The sequence below is a fragment of the Aquarana catesbeiana genome, linkage group LG05 (genome assembly GCF_042186555.1).
Source record: "Aquarana catesbeiana isolate 2022-GZ linkage group LG05, ASM4218655v1, whole genome shotgun sequence".
NCBI lineage: Eukaryota > Metazoa > Chordata > Amphibia > Anura > Ranidae > Aquarana > Aquarana catesbeiana.
Window position 1 is genome coordinate 443734508 of NC_133328.1, and position 20361 is coordinate 443754868.

General features: G+C 41.0%; 1 protein-coding gene across 3 annotated transcripts in view; it reads left to right on the forward strand.

Moving 5' to 3' along the window:
• The window catches only part of LOC141145030 (cadherin-19-like), a 258346-nt gene that overhangs the window by 159507 nt on the left and 78478 nt on the right, over positions 1-20361 (forward strand). For all 3 annotated transcript variants that reach the window (XM_073631275.1, XM_073631277.1, XM_073631276.1), the window contains 3 exons: positions 9863-10098; positions 10185-10318; positions 12061-12182. In XM_073631275.1, the coding sequence (XP_073487376.1) occupies positions 9863-10098; positions 10185-10318; positions 12061-12182 (492 nt within the window). The remainder of the gene's footprint in view (positions 1-9862; positions 10099-10184; positions 10319-12060; positions 12183-20361) is intronic.

Consider the following 20361-nt stretch of genomic DNA (forward strand, 5'->3'; position numbering starts at 1 on the left):
AAAGAAAAATGCATTTTTTTACCAAATTTGCAGTCTTTTTTTATTTATAGCACAAAAAAAAACCCACTAGTGATTAAATGCCACCAAAAGTAAGCTCTATTTGTGTGAAAAAAAGGATGCAAATTTCATTTGGGTACAGTGTTGCATGACTGAGTAATTGTCATTCAAAGTGTGAGAGCGCTGAAAACTGGAAAATGGTTCTGGGCAGGAAGGGGGTGAAAGTGCCCTGTAGGCAAGTGGTTAAATACCGTGCCTGGGGTGTGTCTATAGTATGCCTGTAAAGTGGCACAGTTTTCCCATGTTTAGAACAGTACCACAGAAAAATGACATTTCTAAAGGAAAAAAAGTAATTTAAAACTGATCGTGGCTGTAATGAATTGTCGGGTATCGACAATATAGATAAAACTCATTGAAAAAAATGCCATGGGTTCCCCCCCAGTCCATTACCAGGCCCTTCGGGTCTGGTATGAATATTAAGGGGAACCCCGAACCAAAAATTAACCACTTCAACCCCGGGAAGATTTTACCTCCTTCCTGACCAGAGCATTTTTTGCGATTCGGGACTGTGACGCTTTAACTGACAATCGTGCAATGTTACACCCAAACAAAATTGACGTCCTTTTTTTTCCACAAATAGAGCTTTCTTTTGGTGGCATTTGATCACCTCTGCGGTTTTTATTTTTTGTGCTATAAACAAAAAAAAGCGCCAATTTTGAAAAAAAAGCAAGATTTTTTCATTTTTGCTATAATAAATATCCCCAAAGATATATAAAAAAATATTTTTTTCCTCAATTTAGGCCAATATGTATTCTTAAACAGAAAGAGAGGACAAGGGAGTCCCCGGAAAGCAAAAAAGGGAATGGTTAACAATGGCTTATGGTACAAAAATGCAAAAAAAGGCTTTATTAAGGGTGGGGGGTATTTACATATACAAAAAAAATCCAAGTATATGTAAGATAAACAATGTATCTAAATAACACAATCCATCTCATTACACTAAACCAAAATTAAAAACCATGCTGCAACATTGATGAATAAAACTGCAGAGCGTGCCTGCAGGCCAAAAATGCATGCAATGTCCATTGAATCCAAAGAAAAAAGTATAGCACCATACATTACTTGGGGTATGCTACTGATGGGATATTGAGTCTTATGTGATCTATTATTGACTGTGCATCAGATTAAGCAGTACTGAAAAGAAACTACATATATCCACATAGACAAGACTTTACATATCTGAATTAGGTGGGGTTTTTACCCTCTGTTTGAAAAAAATCCTTCACAAGCAGCTACCAACCTCAGTGCACTGAATGTGTGTATACACCAGTTGTTTGGAAATAGAAAGACCAGTGATTCTGTTACTAGGTATGTCCAGTGCACAAACACTATTTCCTCAATGCAGCATATAAGGAGCAAAGGACAAACCGCTCCAAAGAAAGGACTTAGGCTGGGTTCACACTGGTGCGACATGACAGCCATCTTACTTTGGATCCGACTTTGCCCTGCGACATGAAGCCGACATGCGTCCGACTTTGAATGAACGGGGATCCGACTTGGATCCCCGCTAATGCCCGGCACTGTGTTTGGTATGAATCTTGAGGGGGAACTCCGTGCCAAATTTTAAATAAAAAACCGGCATGGGTTCCCCCTTTAAGAGCATACCAGGCCCTTGGGTCTTGTATGGACCTTAAGGGGAACCCCCTATGCCCAAAAAACTGCGTGGGGGTCCCCCCCACATCCATACCAGACCCTTATCTGAGCACGCAGCCCGACTGATCAGGAATAGGGGTGGGGATGAGCAAGCGCCCCCCTCCTGAACTGTACCAGGCCACATGCCCTCAACATGGGGGGTGGGTGCTTTGGGGCAGGGGGCACCCTGCGGGCCCCCCACCCCAAAGCACCTTGTCCCCATGTTGATGAGGACAAGGGCCTCTCCCAACAACCCTGGCCGTTGGTTGTCGGGGTCTGCGGGCGGGAGGCTTATCGGAATCCAGGAGCCCCCTTTAATAAGGGGGCCCCTACATCCTGGCCCCCCACCCTTTGTGAATGAGTATGGGGTACATTGTACCCCTACCCATTCACCTAGGGGAAAAGTGTCAATGAAAAAACACACTACACAGGTTTTTAAAGTAATTTATTAGGCAGCTCCGGGGTCTTCTTCCGACTCCGGGGGTCTTCTTCTGACTTCGGGGGTCTCTCCTGCATCTCCTCCCGGTGTCCTGATCTTCTTCCGGCTCCTCCACTATCGTCTGCAGCTCTTTTGCTAGCGGTGGCCCGGACTTCTGCCTTCTTGTCTTCTGCCTTCTGCCTTCTTGTCTTCTTGTCTTCTTCCATCTTCTCTTCTTCCGATGTTGACACAACGCTCTCTCCAGCTGGAATGCTCTCTGAGCACTCCGCAATGGACTTATATAGGTGGTGACCGCGCCCACTTATGAGGTCACTGTCCTGGGGCATGCTGGGCGTGGTCAACATCACCCAGTGACCATGCCCCCCTTATGACGGCACAGTCCCAGCATGCCCCGGCGTAGGGGGTTCCTATTAAGGTCCATACCAGACCCAAGGGCCTGGTATGCTCTTGGAGGGGGAACTCATGCCGGTTTTTTATTTAAAATTTGGCACGGAGTTCCCCCTCAAGATCATCTGAGCACAAGTCGCATGCCGAAGTCGGATCATGCGAGGCGGCGATCCGACTTTGATCCGACTTCAATGATAGTCAATGGGCTGAAGTAGGATTAAAGTCTGACCAAAGTAGTACAGGGAGCATTTCTAAAGTCGGAACGACTTGTGTCAGACCAGTTAGGACGGCTCCCATAAGGAAACATTGAATTTCACACGTCATGCGACATGAGCTCCCAATGTCGGAGCGTTTGTCGGACCAGTGTGAACCCAGCCTTAGTCTCTTTTCCAATCTAGACCAGCTGGGCAGTCTCTCTTTCCCTCCTTATCTGCCTAGTAATAGTCTTTGCATCTGTTCACCCTCCTGCATTGATTGACACACTTGAAACTGATGAACTGTGAAAATATCATTCTGGTCTAGATTGGAAAAGAGACTAAGCCCTTTCTTTGGAGCGGTTTGTCCTTTGCTCCTTATATTGTGCATTGGACATACCTAGTAACAGGATTGGTCTTTCTATTTCCAAACAACTGGTGCATACACACATTTAGTGCACTGAGGTCAGTGCTGGGACAAGGCATTTGGTGCCCAGGGTGAAGATGGCAAACTGCGCCCCCCCCAATCTCCACATCTCCCCCCCACTGTAATATTCACATCTCCCCACTGTAATATTCACATCTACCCCACTGTAATATTCACATCTCCCCCCCACTGTAATATTCACATCTCCCCCCACTGTAATATTCACATCTCCTCCATTGTAATATGCACATCTCCCCCCACTGTAATATTCACATCTCCTCCATTGTAATATCCACATCTCCCCCACTGTATTACTCACATCTCCCCCACTTTAATATTCACATCTCCCCCACCGTAATATTCACAACTTCCCCCACTGTAATATTCACATCTCCCCCACTGTAATATTCACATCTCCCCCGCTGTAATATTCACATCTCCCCCACTGAAATATCCACATCTCCCCACTGTAATATTCACATCTCCCCCACTGTAATAGTCACATCCCCCCACTGTAATATTCACATCTCCCCCCACTGTAATATTCACATCTCCCCACTGTAATATTCACATCTCTCCCACTATAATATTCACATCTCCCCCACTGTAATATTCACATCTCCCCCCACTGTAATATTCACACCTCCCCCCACTGTAATATTCACATCCCCCAACTGTAATATTCACATCTCTCCCCACTGTAATATTCACATCTCCCCCACTGTAATATTCACATCTCCCCACTGTAATATTCACATCTCCCCCACTGTAATATTCACATCTCCCCCCTTTAATATTCTCATCTCCCCCACTGTAATATTCACATCTCCCCCCACTGTAATATTCAATCTCCCCCACTGTATTACTCACATCTACCCCACTGTAATATTTACATCTCCCCCATACATCACAGTCCGCTCAGCCCCCCCACCTGATAGCCCACCACATCACAGCCCTCAACAACTCCATTTTACTGTCCTCAGCGAGTCAGCACACACTTTCCTCCTTTTCAGACTAGTGTCCTCACTCCCTGTAACTTTTCCCCCTCCCTCACTTACCTTGCACAGACCAAAGATCGGAAGGAGGCACGGCATGTCTCGGATGGAGGGCGGGTGTTGCAAGATGGTGATTGGTTGCTGAGACCACCCTTCATCCTAGCAGCCAATCACCAGCTTATTAACCTCCAGCAGCTCCACCCTCCATCCAGAACTGTCCCGCCTCCCGCTGTTGGCTCTGCGTGAGGATTCTGGAGACGGCAGGGAGATGAAAAGGCTGCTAAATGGCGGTACCGCGGCGGGCCACATAGGAGAATGAAGCGGTCCGCTTTTGGCCCGCGGTCTGCCATTTAGTAATGCCTGTTTTAGAAGGACACTTCACTGCGCCCCCCCACCCCCAATAAATTGCCCCGCCCAGCACATCCGCCCCTTCGGCCCACCCCTTGTACCGGCTCTGACTGAGGTTGGTAGCAGCTTGTGGAGGATTTTTTTCAAACAGAGGGTAAAAACCCCACCTAATTCAGATATGTAAGGTCTTGTCTATGTGGATATATGTAATTTCTTTTCAGTACTGCTCAATCTGATGCACAGTCAATACTAGACCACATAAGACTCGATATCCCACCAGTAGCATACCCCAAGTAATGTATGGTGCTATACTTTTTTCTTTGGATTCAATGGACATTGCATGCATTTTTGGCCTGCAGGCATGCTCTGCAGTTTTATTCATCAATGTTGTAGCATGGTTTTTAATTTTGGTTTAGTGTAATGAGACGAATTGTGTTATTTAGATACATTGTTTATTTTACATATATTTGGATTTTTTTGTATATGTAAATACCCCCCACCCTTATTAAAGCCTTTTTTTGCATTTTTGTACCATAAGCCGTTGTTGACCATTCCCTTTTTTGCTTTCTGGGGACTCCCTTGTCCCCTCTTTCTGTTTTTGATATAGTGCCATTGCTCATAGGGCAGGTATCCCGTCACATATTGACAAATCGGCTGATTCTTTATTTGCTGATAGCAACTTTGGTGAGTGTGGATTCTAGGCCTTTTTAACCCCCATTTTTTACGATATGTATTCTTCTACATATTTTTGGTAAAAAAAATCACAATAAGTGTATATTGATTGGTTTGCGCAAAAGTTATAGCGTCTACCAAATAGGGGATAGTTTTATGGCATTTTAATTTTTTCTACTAGTAATGGCGGCGATCTGTGATTTTTATTGGGACTGTGACATTATGGAGGACATGTCGGACAATTTTTATACATTTTTGGGACCATTGGCATTTATATAGCGATCAGTGCTAACAAAATGCATTGATTACTGTAAAAATGTGACTGGCAGGGAAAGGGTTAACACTAGGTGGTGCTCAAAGGGTTAATTGTGCTCCCCAGTGTGTGTTCTAACTGAAGGGGGAGGGGACTGTGTAGGGGAGATGACAGATCGCTGTTCATACTTTGTATGAACAGACAATCTGTCTCTTCTCCCCTCAGAGAACCGGAAACTGTGTGTTTACATACACAGATACTGGTTTTTGGTGTGCCCCAAGTGATCGTGGGAGCCGGCGGCGATTGCGACCACCAGGCTCTTGGATCGGCTCCGTGGGCGGGCAGGAGGCGTGTGTGCACCCCTAGTGGCCACAGGGCGAAGCAACGTTACATAACGTCACTTTGCCCAGCCGTGCCATTCTACCACAGTACAACTGCGGTGGCTGGTCGGCAAGTGGTTAAAAAAAATATTGCGTGGGGGTCCCCCCAAAATCCATACCAGGCCCTTCAGGTCTGGTATGGATATTAAGGGGAAGCCTGTGCCAAATAAAAAAAGGTGTAGGGGTCCCCCAAAAATCCATACTAGACCCTTATCTGAGCACGCAACCTGGTAGGCCGCAGGAAAAGGGGGGGCAAGAGATCGCCCCATCCTGAACCGTACCAGGCCACATGCCCTCAACATGGGCATGTCACATAACAACTGTCACCGAGAAGAAGCGTCACTCGACAGGAGACTCCCATGGAGGCGGAGCTGTTGTGGCTTTTTTTTTCTTTTTTTAGCTTGTCTGCGACGTGAGATGGATTTACATCGTGGGACTTTTTTTTTTACTGCTTGTCGATCGGATCACGCCAATATACATTGGCAGAAAGGTGAGTACAGGAAGATTAACATACCTGTATGTTGCCCTATAAGAAGCGGTTTGCGGGCGCGGGCGCCGCTGCGACCTCCGTGAGTGTAATCGCGGGTCCTGCATACTCAATGTCTGCAGGGATACCGGCGATCGTCTCATGGAGAGGGAGAATGGGGAAAATGCTGATGTAAACAAGCATTTCCCTGTTCTGCCTAGTGACAGGACACCGATCACAGCTCCCTGTAATCGGGAGCAGTGATCAATGTCGTATCACACATAGCTCCTCCCCCCCTCAGTTAGAATCACTCCCTAGGACACACTTAACCCTTCACTGCCTCCTAGTGGTTAACCCCTTCACTGCCAGTGTCATTTACACAGGAATCAATGCATTTGTATAGCACTGATTGCTGTATAAATGACAATGGTCCCAAAAATGTGTCAAAAATGTCCGATGTGTCCGCCATAATGTTGCAGTCCTAATAAAAATTGCAGATCGCCACCATTACTAGTAAAAAAAATTAAACATAAAAATGCCATAAATCTATCCCCTATTTTGTAGACGCCATAACTTTTGCGCAAACCAATCAATAAATGCTTACTGCGATTTTTTTGCCAAAAGTATGTAGAAGAATATGTATCGGCCTAAACTGAGGAAAAATAATGTTTTTTTATATATTTTGGGGGGATATTTATTATAGCAAAATGTAAAAAAAGTGTTTTTTTTTTCAAAATTGTTGCTATTTTTTTGTTTATAGCGCAAAATATAAAAACCGCAGAGATGATAAAACACCACCAAAAGAAAGCTCTATTTGTGGGGAAAAAGGACATCAATTTTGTTTAGGAGCCACGTTGCACAACCGCGCAATTGTCAGTTAAAGCGACACAGTGCTGAGTTGCAAAAAGTGCTCTGGTTTTTGGCAGCCAAATGGTCTGGGGCTAAAGTGGTTAATAAGGGACTTGTCTCAATGTGTCTCTTGTCTTTTTTTACTATTTTTGACACTTTTTTTGTGAAATGGTACGGGTACAATGTACCTGTTACTAATTCACATGGGGGGTAGGCCAGGATCTGGGGGTCCCCTTGTTAAAAGGGGCTTCCAGATTCTAATAAGCCCCCCCACTCACAGACCCCCACAACCACCGGGCAAGGGTTGTGGGGATGAGGCCCTTGTCCCCATCAACATGGAGACAAGATGTTTTGGGGGACCCCAAGACATCCTCCCCATGTTGAGGGCATGTGTACTAGTATGATTCAGGGGGGACGCTCTCTCATCCCCCCTCTTTTCCTGCAGCCTGCCAGGTTGCTTGCTCAGATAAGGGTCTGGTATGGATTTGGGGGGCCCTACGCCTTTGTTTTCTAATTTGGCGCAGGGTTCCCCTTAATATCCATACCAGACCTGACATGTAGAAGAATACATATCGGCCTAAACTGAGGAAAAAAATTTTTTTTTAATATATTTTGGGGGGATATTTATTATAGCAAAAAGTAAAAAATATTGTTTTTTTTTCAAAATTGTCGCTCTTTTTTTGTTTAAAGCGCAAAAAATAAAAAACACAGAGATGATTAAAAGGACGTCAATTTTGTTTGGGTGCAACATTGCACGACCGCGCAATTGTCAGTTAAAGCGACACAGTGCCGAATTGCAAAAAGTGCTCTGGTCAGGAAGGGGGTAAAATCTTCTGGGGCTGAAGCAGTTAATTTTTGGTTCGGGGTTCCACTTAATATTCATACCAGACCCAAAGGGCCTTTTAATGGACTGGGGGGGAACCCATGCCGTTTTTGTTCAATGAGTTTTATCTATATTGCTGAGACCCGACAATTCATTACAGCCGAGAGCAGTTTTAAATGACTTTTTTCTTTTAGAAATGTCATTTTGCTGTGGTATTGTTCTAAATGCGGGAAAACTGTGGCACTTTACAGACATACTATAGACATCCCCCAGGTACGATATTTAAAGGAATATTTCATTTTTATTGTTTCACTTTAAGCATTATTAAAATCACTGCTCCTGAAAAAAAGGGCGTTTTTAAAACTTTTTTTGAAGACAGGACCCGGGTCCCCAAACACTTTTTATGACAATAACTTGCATATACAGTAAGCCTTTAAAATGAGCACTTTTGATTTTTCATGTTCGTGTCATAGACCATAGATTTTGATGGTGTTTGTGTGTTCATCCAAATTTTTTGCCTGTTCGCAAGTCCTGGTACGAACCGAACTGGAGGGTGTTCGGCTCATCCTTAGTTAGCAGTACTTCACTTAAATAGTCTTTTTATGTCAATTATATGTCAATTATATTGCATTAACATCCAATTAGGCAATTTATTGAATAATCTAATCAGCCTACTGAAGCTTCCCCATGATCAAATTAACCTAAATAAGTCAAAGTACAGTATGTAAGTGTCTGTTTTTTGTAATTATATTATTGTTGTAGAAAAATGTGGAAAATGTCTGAACTCAAACAAGATTAAATTACTTATTAAAAAATAGAACTTTGCTTATGTAAATTATTTATGAAAAGCAGCTTAGTCTATTCATTTGTGAGAAAAAACAATACAGAGAGCTGGAAATGGAGCCCAGGATCAAAATCTGCAAGATAAGAATACTGGTCACTTAGCCATCTTAAAGTTCACCTGTGCTCAGGAAAAGCTCAATAACTCAAATTTGAATAGTGTCTAACAGTAGCTTATAATGCTCATTTCTTAGCAAAACAGTCTAACATTCCACTGTAATCAACTTTAGCAATTTTATTCAACAGAAGATTGAGAGGTTCTCAGCAGCTGTTCCATTATCACACTGCACACTCCCTCACCCCTCCTAGGATCAACAGCAGAAAATAGGAGATTCCGGTCTAGGAACAAGAGTGTGCTGCAACTTGTGATCTTTTTTGCTCTCCTGTTGTTTACCAGGGTGTGGGTGAGAGATAAGTGAGTGCTGCTGAGTTGGTCTGTGTTTTTCACAATAACCAACAGTACATGCAAAGCTGGTTTCTGCGTGAAACTACTAAATTTGATTATGATGGAATTCCTGACTATTTAGCTATGAACAGAACATGAATTTTGGACATTTTTGCTATGAAGAGGACATGAATAGTGAGCTTTTTTTATCTAATTGAACTTGCCTTTAGTTTGCCTGGACAAAGGTCAAATTTAATTCAAGTACATTTATGCTACTGAAACTACATTTACCAACTACGTTTTATATAATAAACATACCCCACTTGCTATCATGGGGTGAGGGGGGGGGGGGTGGGTGTTGGTATCAGTCATGTGGGGTGCAGATGCTGGAACATGTTACATGTCTCACCCTAAAAACAGTGAACTTATCCCTTAAGTCCAATGCATTGCCCAATGGCAATATTTAATCAAGATATCCAGATTTTCACTGCATTTTCAACTAAGTAATAAGTCACAATTTTTCTCATACCTATTTTGCATTAAAATTGTATCCATGTACACCTTTTTATCTGTAAGCTTAAAAAGGAAAAAAACAGGAGATACCCCATATTACGTTTACCTTGAAAGTATTGTTTATTAAGGCATTGTTTTATTTTAAAATCAGTATTGAAAGAAACTGCAAAAATATGTCTTTTTGTGTGATTTTTCTATTTAGCTTGTGGATTTTGAAAGGGGAATCCGAAGATATCATATTCAAGTAAGAGCAGAAAATAAATACAAATCTGAATTAAATGATACAGCCACCATAAGGGTTTATGTTGTAGATGTTGATGAACCTCCAGTGTTTCTCAGAAAAGAATATTACATGGAAATCCTTGAAAATGCTACAGTTGGTTCATATGTTGGTACAGTGACTGCAAAAGACCCTGACATCACCAACAACATAATTAGGTACAATTTTTTTTTTTTATAATTTCATGCACAACAGACGTGGGAAAAACATCCAATATATACAGTGATATATTTATGTCCAATAGGTATGGAATTCTTCCGAATGAGTATTCAAGATCTTTTGAAATTTATTCAAACAATGGATCTATCATCATAAGTAAACCTCTGGATAGGGAAACTGAACCATGGCATAATTTTACCATAACAGCAACTGAGGCACGTGAGTGATGTTTTGTTGAATATTTAGTACTTTTTTTTTTACTATTACATTGTTGTTGATGTATGAGAAATCCAGGTTAAAGGGCATAAACTCAAAGATGCAAGCCACTAAATTACATTCTAGGGGGTCCATATGATAAAGTTTACCCTTAAAATCATCTTAAGAAGCTGACACTTCTGGAAGTGTCAATCTTGTGGTCTTCCCCTGTACTTAGTGTTTCCCCTTGCTGATTTCCTTGTTGCTACAAGATAAAATAGTGACGTGGAGGTAGGTGGGAGGAACCACTGAACACAGTGTAGGACCATGAAATCAACAGTCCCAGAAGTGTTTTTTCTGAAGAGTATTTCTGGTAATAATTCCTCTTGATTGGAGGCGGTGCTTGGTGGTGCAGTTAATGGGGGAGAATAGTATTGCAGGTATGGCTTTGATTGCACTTGATTGAACTTTTAAATAAACAACAGAGTTACTTTAACCCCTTACGTCCGCAATGTGGCTCCATTATCCTGACTGGGCATCAAATGATGTCCAGCAGGATAAGCCACTCGTGTGCACCCCACCAGCTCTTTAACATGCTATCAGCTGTGACCTATCACAGCTGATCACAGCGGTAACCAGGAAGTGGCAGTAATCGGCTTTCCTCGGTTCACTCGCTGATTGGCGGCTCTCCTAACAGAGGGGGGTGTGTGCTGATAATCAGTGCACAGCCTCCATAAGAGGTGCCCACCAGAATGCCAATTAGTGCCTGTGACGGCACCAATCCCACACTCAGCTGAGTGCTTCCATCAGTAATACCGCTTCCTCCAGAGATATATTATTATAGCTGTATTAAATACAAGTCTAGCCGAAAATAGCTTGTAGAATCTTGAATTGCTTTATTGGACAGAACACAGCCTTTTTATACACATTTAACACAAGGGGTTAGATAATGAGGTAGGGCTGACTCATGGATACCCCCCTCCCCTCTAGCAAAACTTAAAAGACAATAATATAATTAACATGTTAATTAACACAACACTTAAGGCAGCCCTGGTGACCAGACAGTTCGTCTCCGCAGGTCAATGTGATCAGTTCTTTCAAGAATCATGCATTGTTCAGAATTAACAACCAAGAATACTCTTTGGGCAAATCTCCCAAAAATGTAACAAAAAAAGATTGATATGGCAATACCAAATAACAGGGTGAATGTGGACAGAAAAAGGTCCTTGCAGCCAGTGTCCGTGCCCACCAAAATGACAATCAGTGCCGACCAGTAATGCCTGTCGGTGCCCTCCACAGATGCCAATCAGTGCCCATCAGTAATGACTGTCAGTACCTCCTCATCAGTGCTGCCTATCAGTACCATTTATTAGTGCCCATAAGTGCCATTTATTAGTGCCCATCAGTGCTGCATATCAGTGCCACCCGTCGGTGCCCATCAGTGCTGCATATCAGTGCTGCCTATCAGTGCCCATTCTACATATTAGTGCCTCCTCATCAGTGCCCGTCAGTGAAGGAGAAAACAAAATTTTATAACAAAAACTAAGAAAAAATATTTTTTTTCAAAATTGTTGGTATTTTTTAGTTTGTTTAGCAAAAAACAAAAAAGCCCAGTGGTGATCAAATACCACCAAAAAAAAGCTCTATTTGTGGAAAGAAAAATATACCACGCAATTATCATTCAAAGTGTGACAGCACTGAAAGCTAAAAATTGTGAATTTCTTATTTAATAATAAAAAAAACTATTCATTGTATTTTTTTTGCAGAAAACCTTGCCCTTGTATCAGTGGTAGAAGTGTATATCCGAGTTATTGATGTAAACGATCATCCTCCAGAGCTTCAAAATGAGTATGATATATATGTTTGCGAGAAAACAAAAGCAGGGGAGGTGAGGCTTGCAAACTTTCTTCATATAATTTACATAATATTTAAACTTTGGAGTACAAAATAAGTGCTGGTTAAAGTTCATTATCCTTACTCTAAAGCCTCGTACACACGATCAAATTTTCTGCAGACAAAACCTCAGACTTTTGTCTGAAGGGCATTGGCCAGGAACTTCCCTTGCATACAAACGGCAAGGAATTGTCAGCCAACAAACACGAACGTAGTGACTTACTAGACGTACTACGAGCCGATAAAGAGGAAGTTCAATTGTCATGCGCCACCCTTTGGGCTCCTTCTGCTAATTTCATGTTTAGTTTGGTGAGTGTTGATTTGCGCTTTTCATTTCGTGCTTTTCATTTTGCGCTTTTCAGTTTGTTTCTGAATGGCCATTCGTCAACCAGCCATGTTGCAGAATCGGAGGGAATAACGTGTTATTTTTTTACTGGCCTTGGAGTTATTGCGTTGACCCAAGTCCAGTACAGGAACAGAAGGAGGAGGATTTCTTGGACCAAAAATTGGTTGCTTTATTAATCATGACCAATTATGTCATATGCCTTTTCTACGGGATCTCCAGGAGAATAATGCAGATGATTTTTGGAATTATCTCCAGATAACGGACCCCTGCTTTCACCAACTCTTGGCATTGGTTAAGTACTTTTTGGTTAAGTTCTATTGGCAGATAGTATATCTAATTTTCTTTGTTTTCTTTTTTTTAATGCACAATAAAAAAAATGTGTAGAATAATACTTGGCTATGTGGTTTACTTCAAATGACAGTTTGGGAGTAGGCAGTTACATTTTAAAAAATACAATGTAAAATGAACAAGGAACACCAACATAGTTGTATCTTTGATATAAAAAATTACAGGGTAATGGTGTTGTGGTAACTTGACCAAAAAAATTAAAAAACACAATAATATTATTCTTGATATCACTAGAAAAAAAAGGCTTTTTAAATACGTTTGGCAGAGCTCCATCAATATCAAAAAGCAAAGCAGCTTCATTATTACCCCATTAAAGAAGAAGATAATGTGCGCTGCATTTCAAGATCTAATAATTTGCCACGTCACAAATGTGAATTCTCCTTTACGAATGCTAATTTTACAAGACCGACTGCTTCCAGTTTATTCTTGCTTCTGAGCATGCGTATTTGTACTTTGGACTTTTGTCTGATGGACTTGTGTACACACGCTCGGAAAATCTGACAACAGACCGGTGTCCGCGGAAAATTTATAAACCTGCCATCCAACATTTGTCCACGGAAAGTGGAAAGTTGGCCAACAATTGTCTTATGGAGCGTACAAACGATCAGATTTTCCACCAACAGCCTGTCATCACACAATTCCCGTCGGAAAATCCGATTTTGTGTATGAGGCTTTACTCTTATATAACAAAGAGTAGAAAAATATAGCAAATAAAAAAAATAGCATACACAATTCCTACACAAGCCATGTTGTACTTTAATGTTTATAAAAATCACCTGTCCCTTTCAATCTGTAGCATTATAATTTTCTGTAAAATTCAATGCAATATGGCAATCTGTGTACAGAAGGTCTCCAAAATTGTAATTTCCTGGAATTTTCCCAGAAGTTTACACTAAGATAAAAGTCAGATTTTAGGCACCCCTGCAATAGAAATGTATGTTTGGTGATATACTCCTCAAGGGTTAATCAATTCTAAATGGATGAAGCATTCCTCATTAGAGCACAGAAAGTGCATCAGTTGATCAATAATGAACCAGACCCTACAATTCAGAATGAGTATGTGATAAGTTTGGTTAAAAAAAGCTACTTCTTCACAGCAACAAAAGGTAAGAATGTGCTACGAAGTTTGATAAAATCCCTGCAATGTACATTGAGGACCAAGGGGGGTTTATTTTTGCTCAACAAAAGTGGAGTTACCCTTTAAAAATGTTGAAGAAAAAATGTTTAAACTTGCAGTTAAATGTAAACTTTATTTTTCTTCATGATTTATTTGGACTTTCTAAAACTTTGGTGAATCTGATCTGGATGCGCTTAATTACTGTTAATAACAGGGTATTGTTACCAACTTGCCATCACCAAAAAATCTTTGGCAGTTCTTGACGATGTGCAAATCATTGCCTTGATACAATTAAAACATAGAATAATGTATTGAATATTGATTCCAAATTGTATACCATGTACATTTGTCACAAAGATTATAATACGTTTGTGGATAATAATTTCCATCTTACATAACTTTTTGGCTGTGATTTTGGATTTGCATACCTCAGAAGTGTTTTCTCATAAAAAATACTTTGACATTTATTTTATTATTTTGAATGACTAGGGGTTATTGAACCATTGTTTGAAAAATCAGTATTTCTTTGTTACCTAGAAGAAACATAAGTTCAAAATAAAACCATGAGTTGAAATCAATAAAAGGTGATTACAGGTTGGGCTTTTTGTTATCCTTTACATGTGTTTATGTACACAGATTTATGTATGTTTGTATGTGTTTTATATACTGTATGCACACATATTATGCGTGTGTATGTGTGTGTGTGTGTGTGTGTGTAATAATCATCAGCCTTGAACCTTTGCTGTCTGCTCATCGTTTTATTTAAGCTCAGGTCATTGCAGTGCACACCTATACCCCAATTAAGAATGGTCAAATAGACTGTTCAACATGCAGCCTTGGATAGAAGTCGGCCTGACTTTTTTCTTTCTGACTGTCCATTCCTTGGATTATTTATATAAATGATTTGGCTGTGTGTATGATCAGCTTGTCTGTCATTGTATAAATCATTTGCCTGTTATTTTTGTTTGTCAGTTATTGCTTTGTTTACTTCTCTAGAACCTGGACTCTGCTTAAGATCTTTATGTGTCTGTCCCGGCCATTCGCCTGCTAACCCTGTCACCGTATGCTTTTTGCTCTGACCATATGTCTAGGAACTTCCACCATTTTATTATCTGGTCTGCCTGTTAGTCCTCTGAACACCATGACAATAGATAGAAAGAGTTGATGGTTACCTTCAGTAAAACTGCACCACCAGTAGACCCAGCAATTCCTATTAAAATGATATGCAATGATTACATTTTCCAGCAAAAGCCTAGTTTGACATCACCCCATACAATTCCCATGCTTCTCTATTGGTCCTGTAAATGTTATCAACAGCCTTCAAGGAGTTGTAAAGGCAGATTTTTTTTTATCTTAATGCATTCTATGCATTAAGATAAAAAGTCTTCTGTGTGTAGCAGCTGCCCCAGCACCCCCTAATACTTACCTGATTCCCTCTCTCTCCAGCGATGTCCACCAGTCCCTCGGCTGTCTGGGACTATCCCTCCTGATTGGCTGAGACACAGCAGAGGTGCAATTGGCTCCCGCTGCTGTCAATCAAAGTAAGTTAGCCAATCAGGCGAGAGAGGGGGCTGAATGGACACACGGAGCTGCAGCTCGGCTCAGGTGCCCCCACAGCAAGCAGCTTGCCCTCGACAGGAGGGAGGAGCCAGGACCCTAGAAAAGTAGGATCCAGGCTGCTCTGTGCAAATCCACTGAACAGAGGAGGTAAGCATAACATGTTTGTTGTTTTAAAAAAAAACAGACTTTATAATCACTTTAATGATCAGTTAAGAGGCTCAGGCAATGGAAAGGGCAGGATCTAGTTTGACTTTTATGGACTTTTGTGATCATTAGACTGGTCTCATGGTTCATAGATCCAGTTATTTTTTTTTTTGTTTAGAAGTGCCTTCATGGGGTTTTACCCAATGGACCATCCTAAAATTTTCCCTATAAGCTATTACACTTTTAAGCAAGGGTGCACCTGGAGCATTTGGGACTCAGGGTGTATCCTATATCTGGCACCCCCCCACACACCCCCACCTAACACAACCCCCCATCTAGCAATAATCTAAGTGAAATACCGCTGCGCGCACACTTACCACAGGGGTACTTGTTTGCAGGACAAGGTGGTGTGGTATGATACAGTTGGTAACAGTGGAATCAGGATGCAAATGTTTCTGTTCGCTGGGGTGCAAAGCATAAAGAACAGCATAGTTCTGCAATGTGGAACACGCGCCAACCACAGGAACCTGGAAATGGGGATAAAAATGTGTTCCAGCAGGCACTTCCTGCCGCCATATGCGTCATTTCCCCTCTGCAGGGGCCGCTGCTAGGGGTCAAAGCTCCCTATGCTCGAAAAGGGAAGCATAACCGCTAAGTAATTAGAAACATAGGTAGGAGTAGAAAAGAACATGATGGATATATTGTTCAGCTGTAGATCAAGAAGATAAAATGAGAGGAATTTGGGTTTTTCTTTCATATTGGGATATAGTTCAAGGGGGAGCTGGTGTGTTTTGACAGACACAAAAGTTTTGAGCTACAAATATCTTAAGATTTCCATGTAGGGAACCTTGTATAAGTCTTTCAGGGATGTATAGGTCTTCTCTCAACTGCAGGAGAACAGGCTATAGATCATGGGCATCAGGGAAAAGGGAATTACCTAGGACTCAAGTGACAGACACATGGAAAAGGGGGAAGGAGACATAATTTTGATTGTCCAAAACTTTTAGGTTGAGTATAAAACCAGATTAGAAGAATATTTTCTCTGGGTTGAAGGGAGCACAACAGATTTTTTTGTTGGTGTGGATACATAGATTTCTAAGTTAGCCCAGTGTGGGACATTTGAAGTCGAGTAAGGTTAATAGGTCTGTGCTTTGCACAGCATGGTAAAAGCTGGAGAATGCTCAGACCCAATTGCAGTTTCATTTTGTAGAGAGTCTGTTGGGCAACTCTAGGTTTCCCATATAGGTGGGAAGTAATTCTGACTGGGAGGTTAAAAAAGAAATAAAACAATGTAGGTAGGAAGGTTTTTATTAAACCACTAAAATCCCCTCACAGAAGAAATCAACCACAGGTCTATTGAATACAACAGTGAGAAATTATTAACATCATTACTCCTATAACAATTAAAAACACCACATACTTTATTAAGAAGCCCTCTGAAATATGAAGTTCTAGTACTAGTCAATAATGGTGTATGAACTGACAAGCATAGTTGCAGTAATATAAATTGATCACACAACAGCAGAAGAAGCTCTGCAAGGGCACCTATTTGGGGAGAACCAAGGTTCTATAAATTCAATGTGAAGCATATAAAAGTACTAGCAATAATGATCACAAGGATAAAAAAACATAAATATTGATAAACCGTGCACTAATCCTCTTCAGTATATACCAAATAGTTTTGAACATCCAGTATTGTGAAATTATTAAAGCTAACTAAACATCAAACATAACGGGGAACACCCTTAACCAACATACGCAAAACCTATAATGCTAACAAAAAGGCAAATGGTAAGGCAATAAAAAAGTTAAAAAATAACAACTTAAAGTTGGTGAATGTAAACCCAATGTCATCCTTTCTAAACTACTGCCATAGGGGTTATCTATAGGGATATACATGCCTCCTGCATGCATCTTTACCTGTCAAATGTCTCCCCTCTGTCTGTTATGAGAACCCAAAAACTGCAGATTCGCTGGTTGGGTCTGTTGTCTGGAGCTCGGTGGGTGGAGTCATGATGTCAGTAGACTCCCCACCCACCTCTACACTCCCCTTGTCAATATGCATTTTCTCCTGTGTATTTCTTACACTGAACTTCTGCTATGATCTCTAACATCCAGTGAAAAGACAGGAAAGTAACCACATGACTTCAGCATGCCAAATCATGCTGAGGTGTGGAACAGCCAATCCTTGCAGAGCTGCTGAAGAAAGGAGCGGGGGTGGGAATTAAAAAATAATGCATGTCTTGGGCTAGTTCACGAGATATGTAAATCACCTGTCACTCACAGCAAGGGGGAGGATTTGACAAAGTTTTTCTCTGTTTGTCAAGTTTTATCTCACTGAACAATAAGAGGATTGCTCAGAGCTGGATTAATTCTTTGTGGCAAGACTGGGCTCAAATGATAGCAAATCTTATACTCTACATTATGACATTAAAAAAAAAAAAAATTCGGGTTTACATCCACTTTAAGTTTTTTGTAATGCCAGCATTTACTGCCCTTGTGTTAGTATTTTCTAAATGTTTCCAATCAGTCAGTAGGGTAGTGAGATGCTATGTTGGGGAGGGGTGGGTTAATTCATGTGGTATTGTGTGTCAATGGAGTTAGTAAGGGTGATGTCTAGATATGGGAGGGTAAATTCTCAAACTGTACAGTTGTCACCAGAACAAAAGGTGAGGGTAAATCTTACAATAGGCACACCTATTCCAGTGACAAGTGTCTAAGAGGAGAATTCCCCTATTTACTTTTAGAGAATTTCTCTCTCTACTTGTTTCTTCATAAAGTTAGTGAGGATAAACTTCCCTAAATAGACATAGCAGTACAACAGCAACTGATAGGGGTTTTAAGCCTTTTCTACTTTAAGCAAAACTAAAGAAAAAGTCAATGGAAGTCTATGCAATGGTCAGCTTGTCTACATTTTGAATAATGGAGCATTACTTTTGTTTCTACTACATCCACTGTATGTAATAAATACAATGAAGCAAATAAAAAAAATACTTTAGCTATTTTAACTTTTTCTAGCACTTAACAGTTTGAAAAAAAAGCCTCATAATTAACCACTTCAGCCCCGGAAGGATTTACCCCCTTCCTGACCAGAGCACTTTTTACAAATTGGCACTGCGTCGCTTTAACTGCTAATTGCGCGGTCATGCAATGCTGTAACCAAACGAAATTTGCGTCCTTTTCTTCCCACAAATAGAGCTTTCTTTTGATGGTATTTGATCACCTCTGCCGTTTTTATTTTTTGCGCTATACACAGAAAAAGACCGAAAATTTTGAAAAAAAATGATATTTTCTACTTTTTGTTCTAAAAAAAATCCAATAAACTCAATTTTAGTCATACATTTAGGCCAAAATGTATTTGGCCACATGTCTTTGGTAAAAAAAATGTCAATAAGTGTATATTTATTGGTTTGCGCAAAAGTTATAGCGCCTACAATCTAGGGTACATTTTCTGGAATTTACACAGCCTTTAATTTATGACTGCCTATGTCGTTTCTTGAGGTGCTAAAATGGCAGGGCAGTACAAAACCCCCACAAATGACCCCATTTTGGAAAGTAGACACCCCAAGGAAATTGCTGATAGGCATGTTGAGCCCATTGAATATTCATTTTTTTTGTCCCAAGTGATTGAATAATGACAAAAAAAAAAAAAAAAAAAAAAAATTACAAAAAGTTGTCACTAAATGATATATTGCTCACACAGGCCATGGGCATATGTGGAATTGCACCCCAAAATACATTTAGCTGCTTCTCCTGAGTATGGGGATACCACATGTGTGGGACTTTTTGGGAGCCTAGCCGCATACGGGGCCCCGAAAACCAATCACCGCCTTCAGGATTTCTAAGGGCGTACATTTTTGATTTTACTCCTCACTACCTATCACAGTTTTGAAGGCCATAAAATGCCCAGATGGCACAAACCCCCCCCAAATGACCCCATTTTGGAAAGTAGACACCCCAAGCTATTTGCTAAGAGGCATGTTGAGTCCATGGAATATTTTATATTTTGACACAAGTTGCGGGAAAGTGACAATTTATTTATTTATTTTTTTTTTTTTGCACAAAGTTGTCACTAAATGATATATTGCTCACACAGGCCATGGGCATATGTGGAATTGCACCCCAAAATACATTTAGCTGCTTCTCCTGAGTATGGGGATACCACATGTGTGGGACTTTTTGGGAGCCTAGCCGCGTACGGGACCCCGAAAACCAATCACCGCCTTCAGGATTTCTAAGGGTGTACATTTTTGATTTCACTCTTCACTGCCTATCACAGTTTCGGAGGTCATGGAATGCCCAGGTGGCACAAACCCCCCCCCAAATGACCCCATTTTGGAAAGTAGACACCCCAAGCTATTTGCTGAGAGGCATGGTGAGTATTTTGCAGCTCTCATTTGTTTTTGAAAATGAAGAAAGACAAAAAAAAAAATTTTTTTTTTCTTTTTTTAATTTTCAAAACTTTGTGACAAAAAGTGAGGTCTGCAAAATACTCACTATACCACTCAGCAAATAGCTTTGGGTGTCTACTTTCCAAAATGGGGTCATTTGGGGGGGGTTTGTGCCACCTGGGCATTCCATGGCCTCCGAGACTGTGATAGGCAGTGAAGAGTGAAATCAAAAATTTACGCCCTTAGAAAGCCTGAAGGCGGTGCTTGG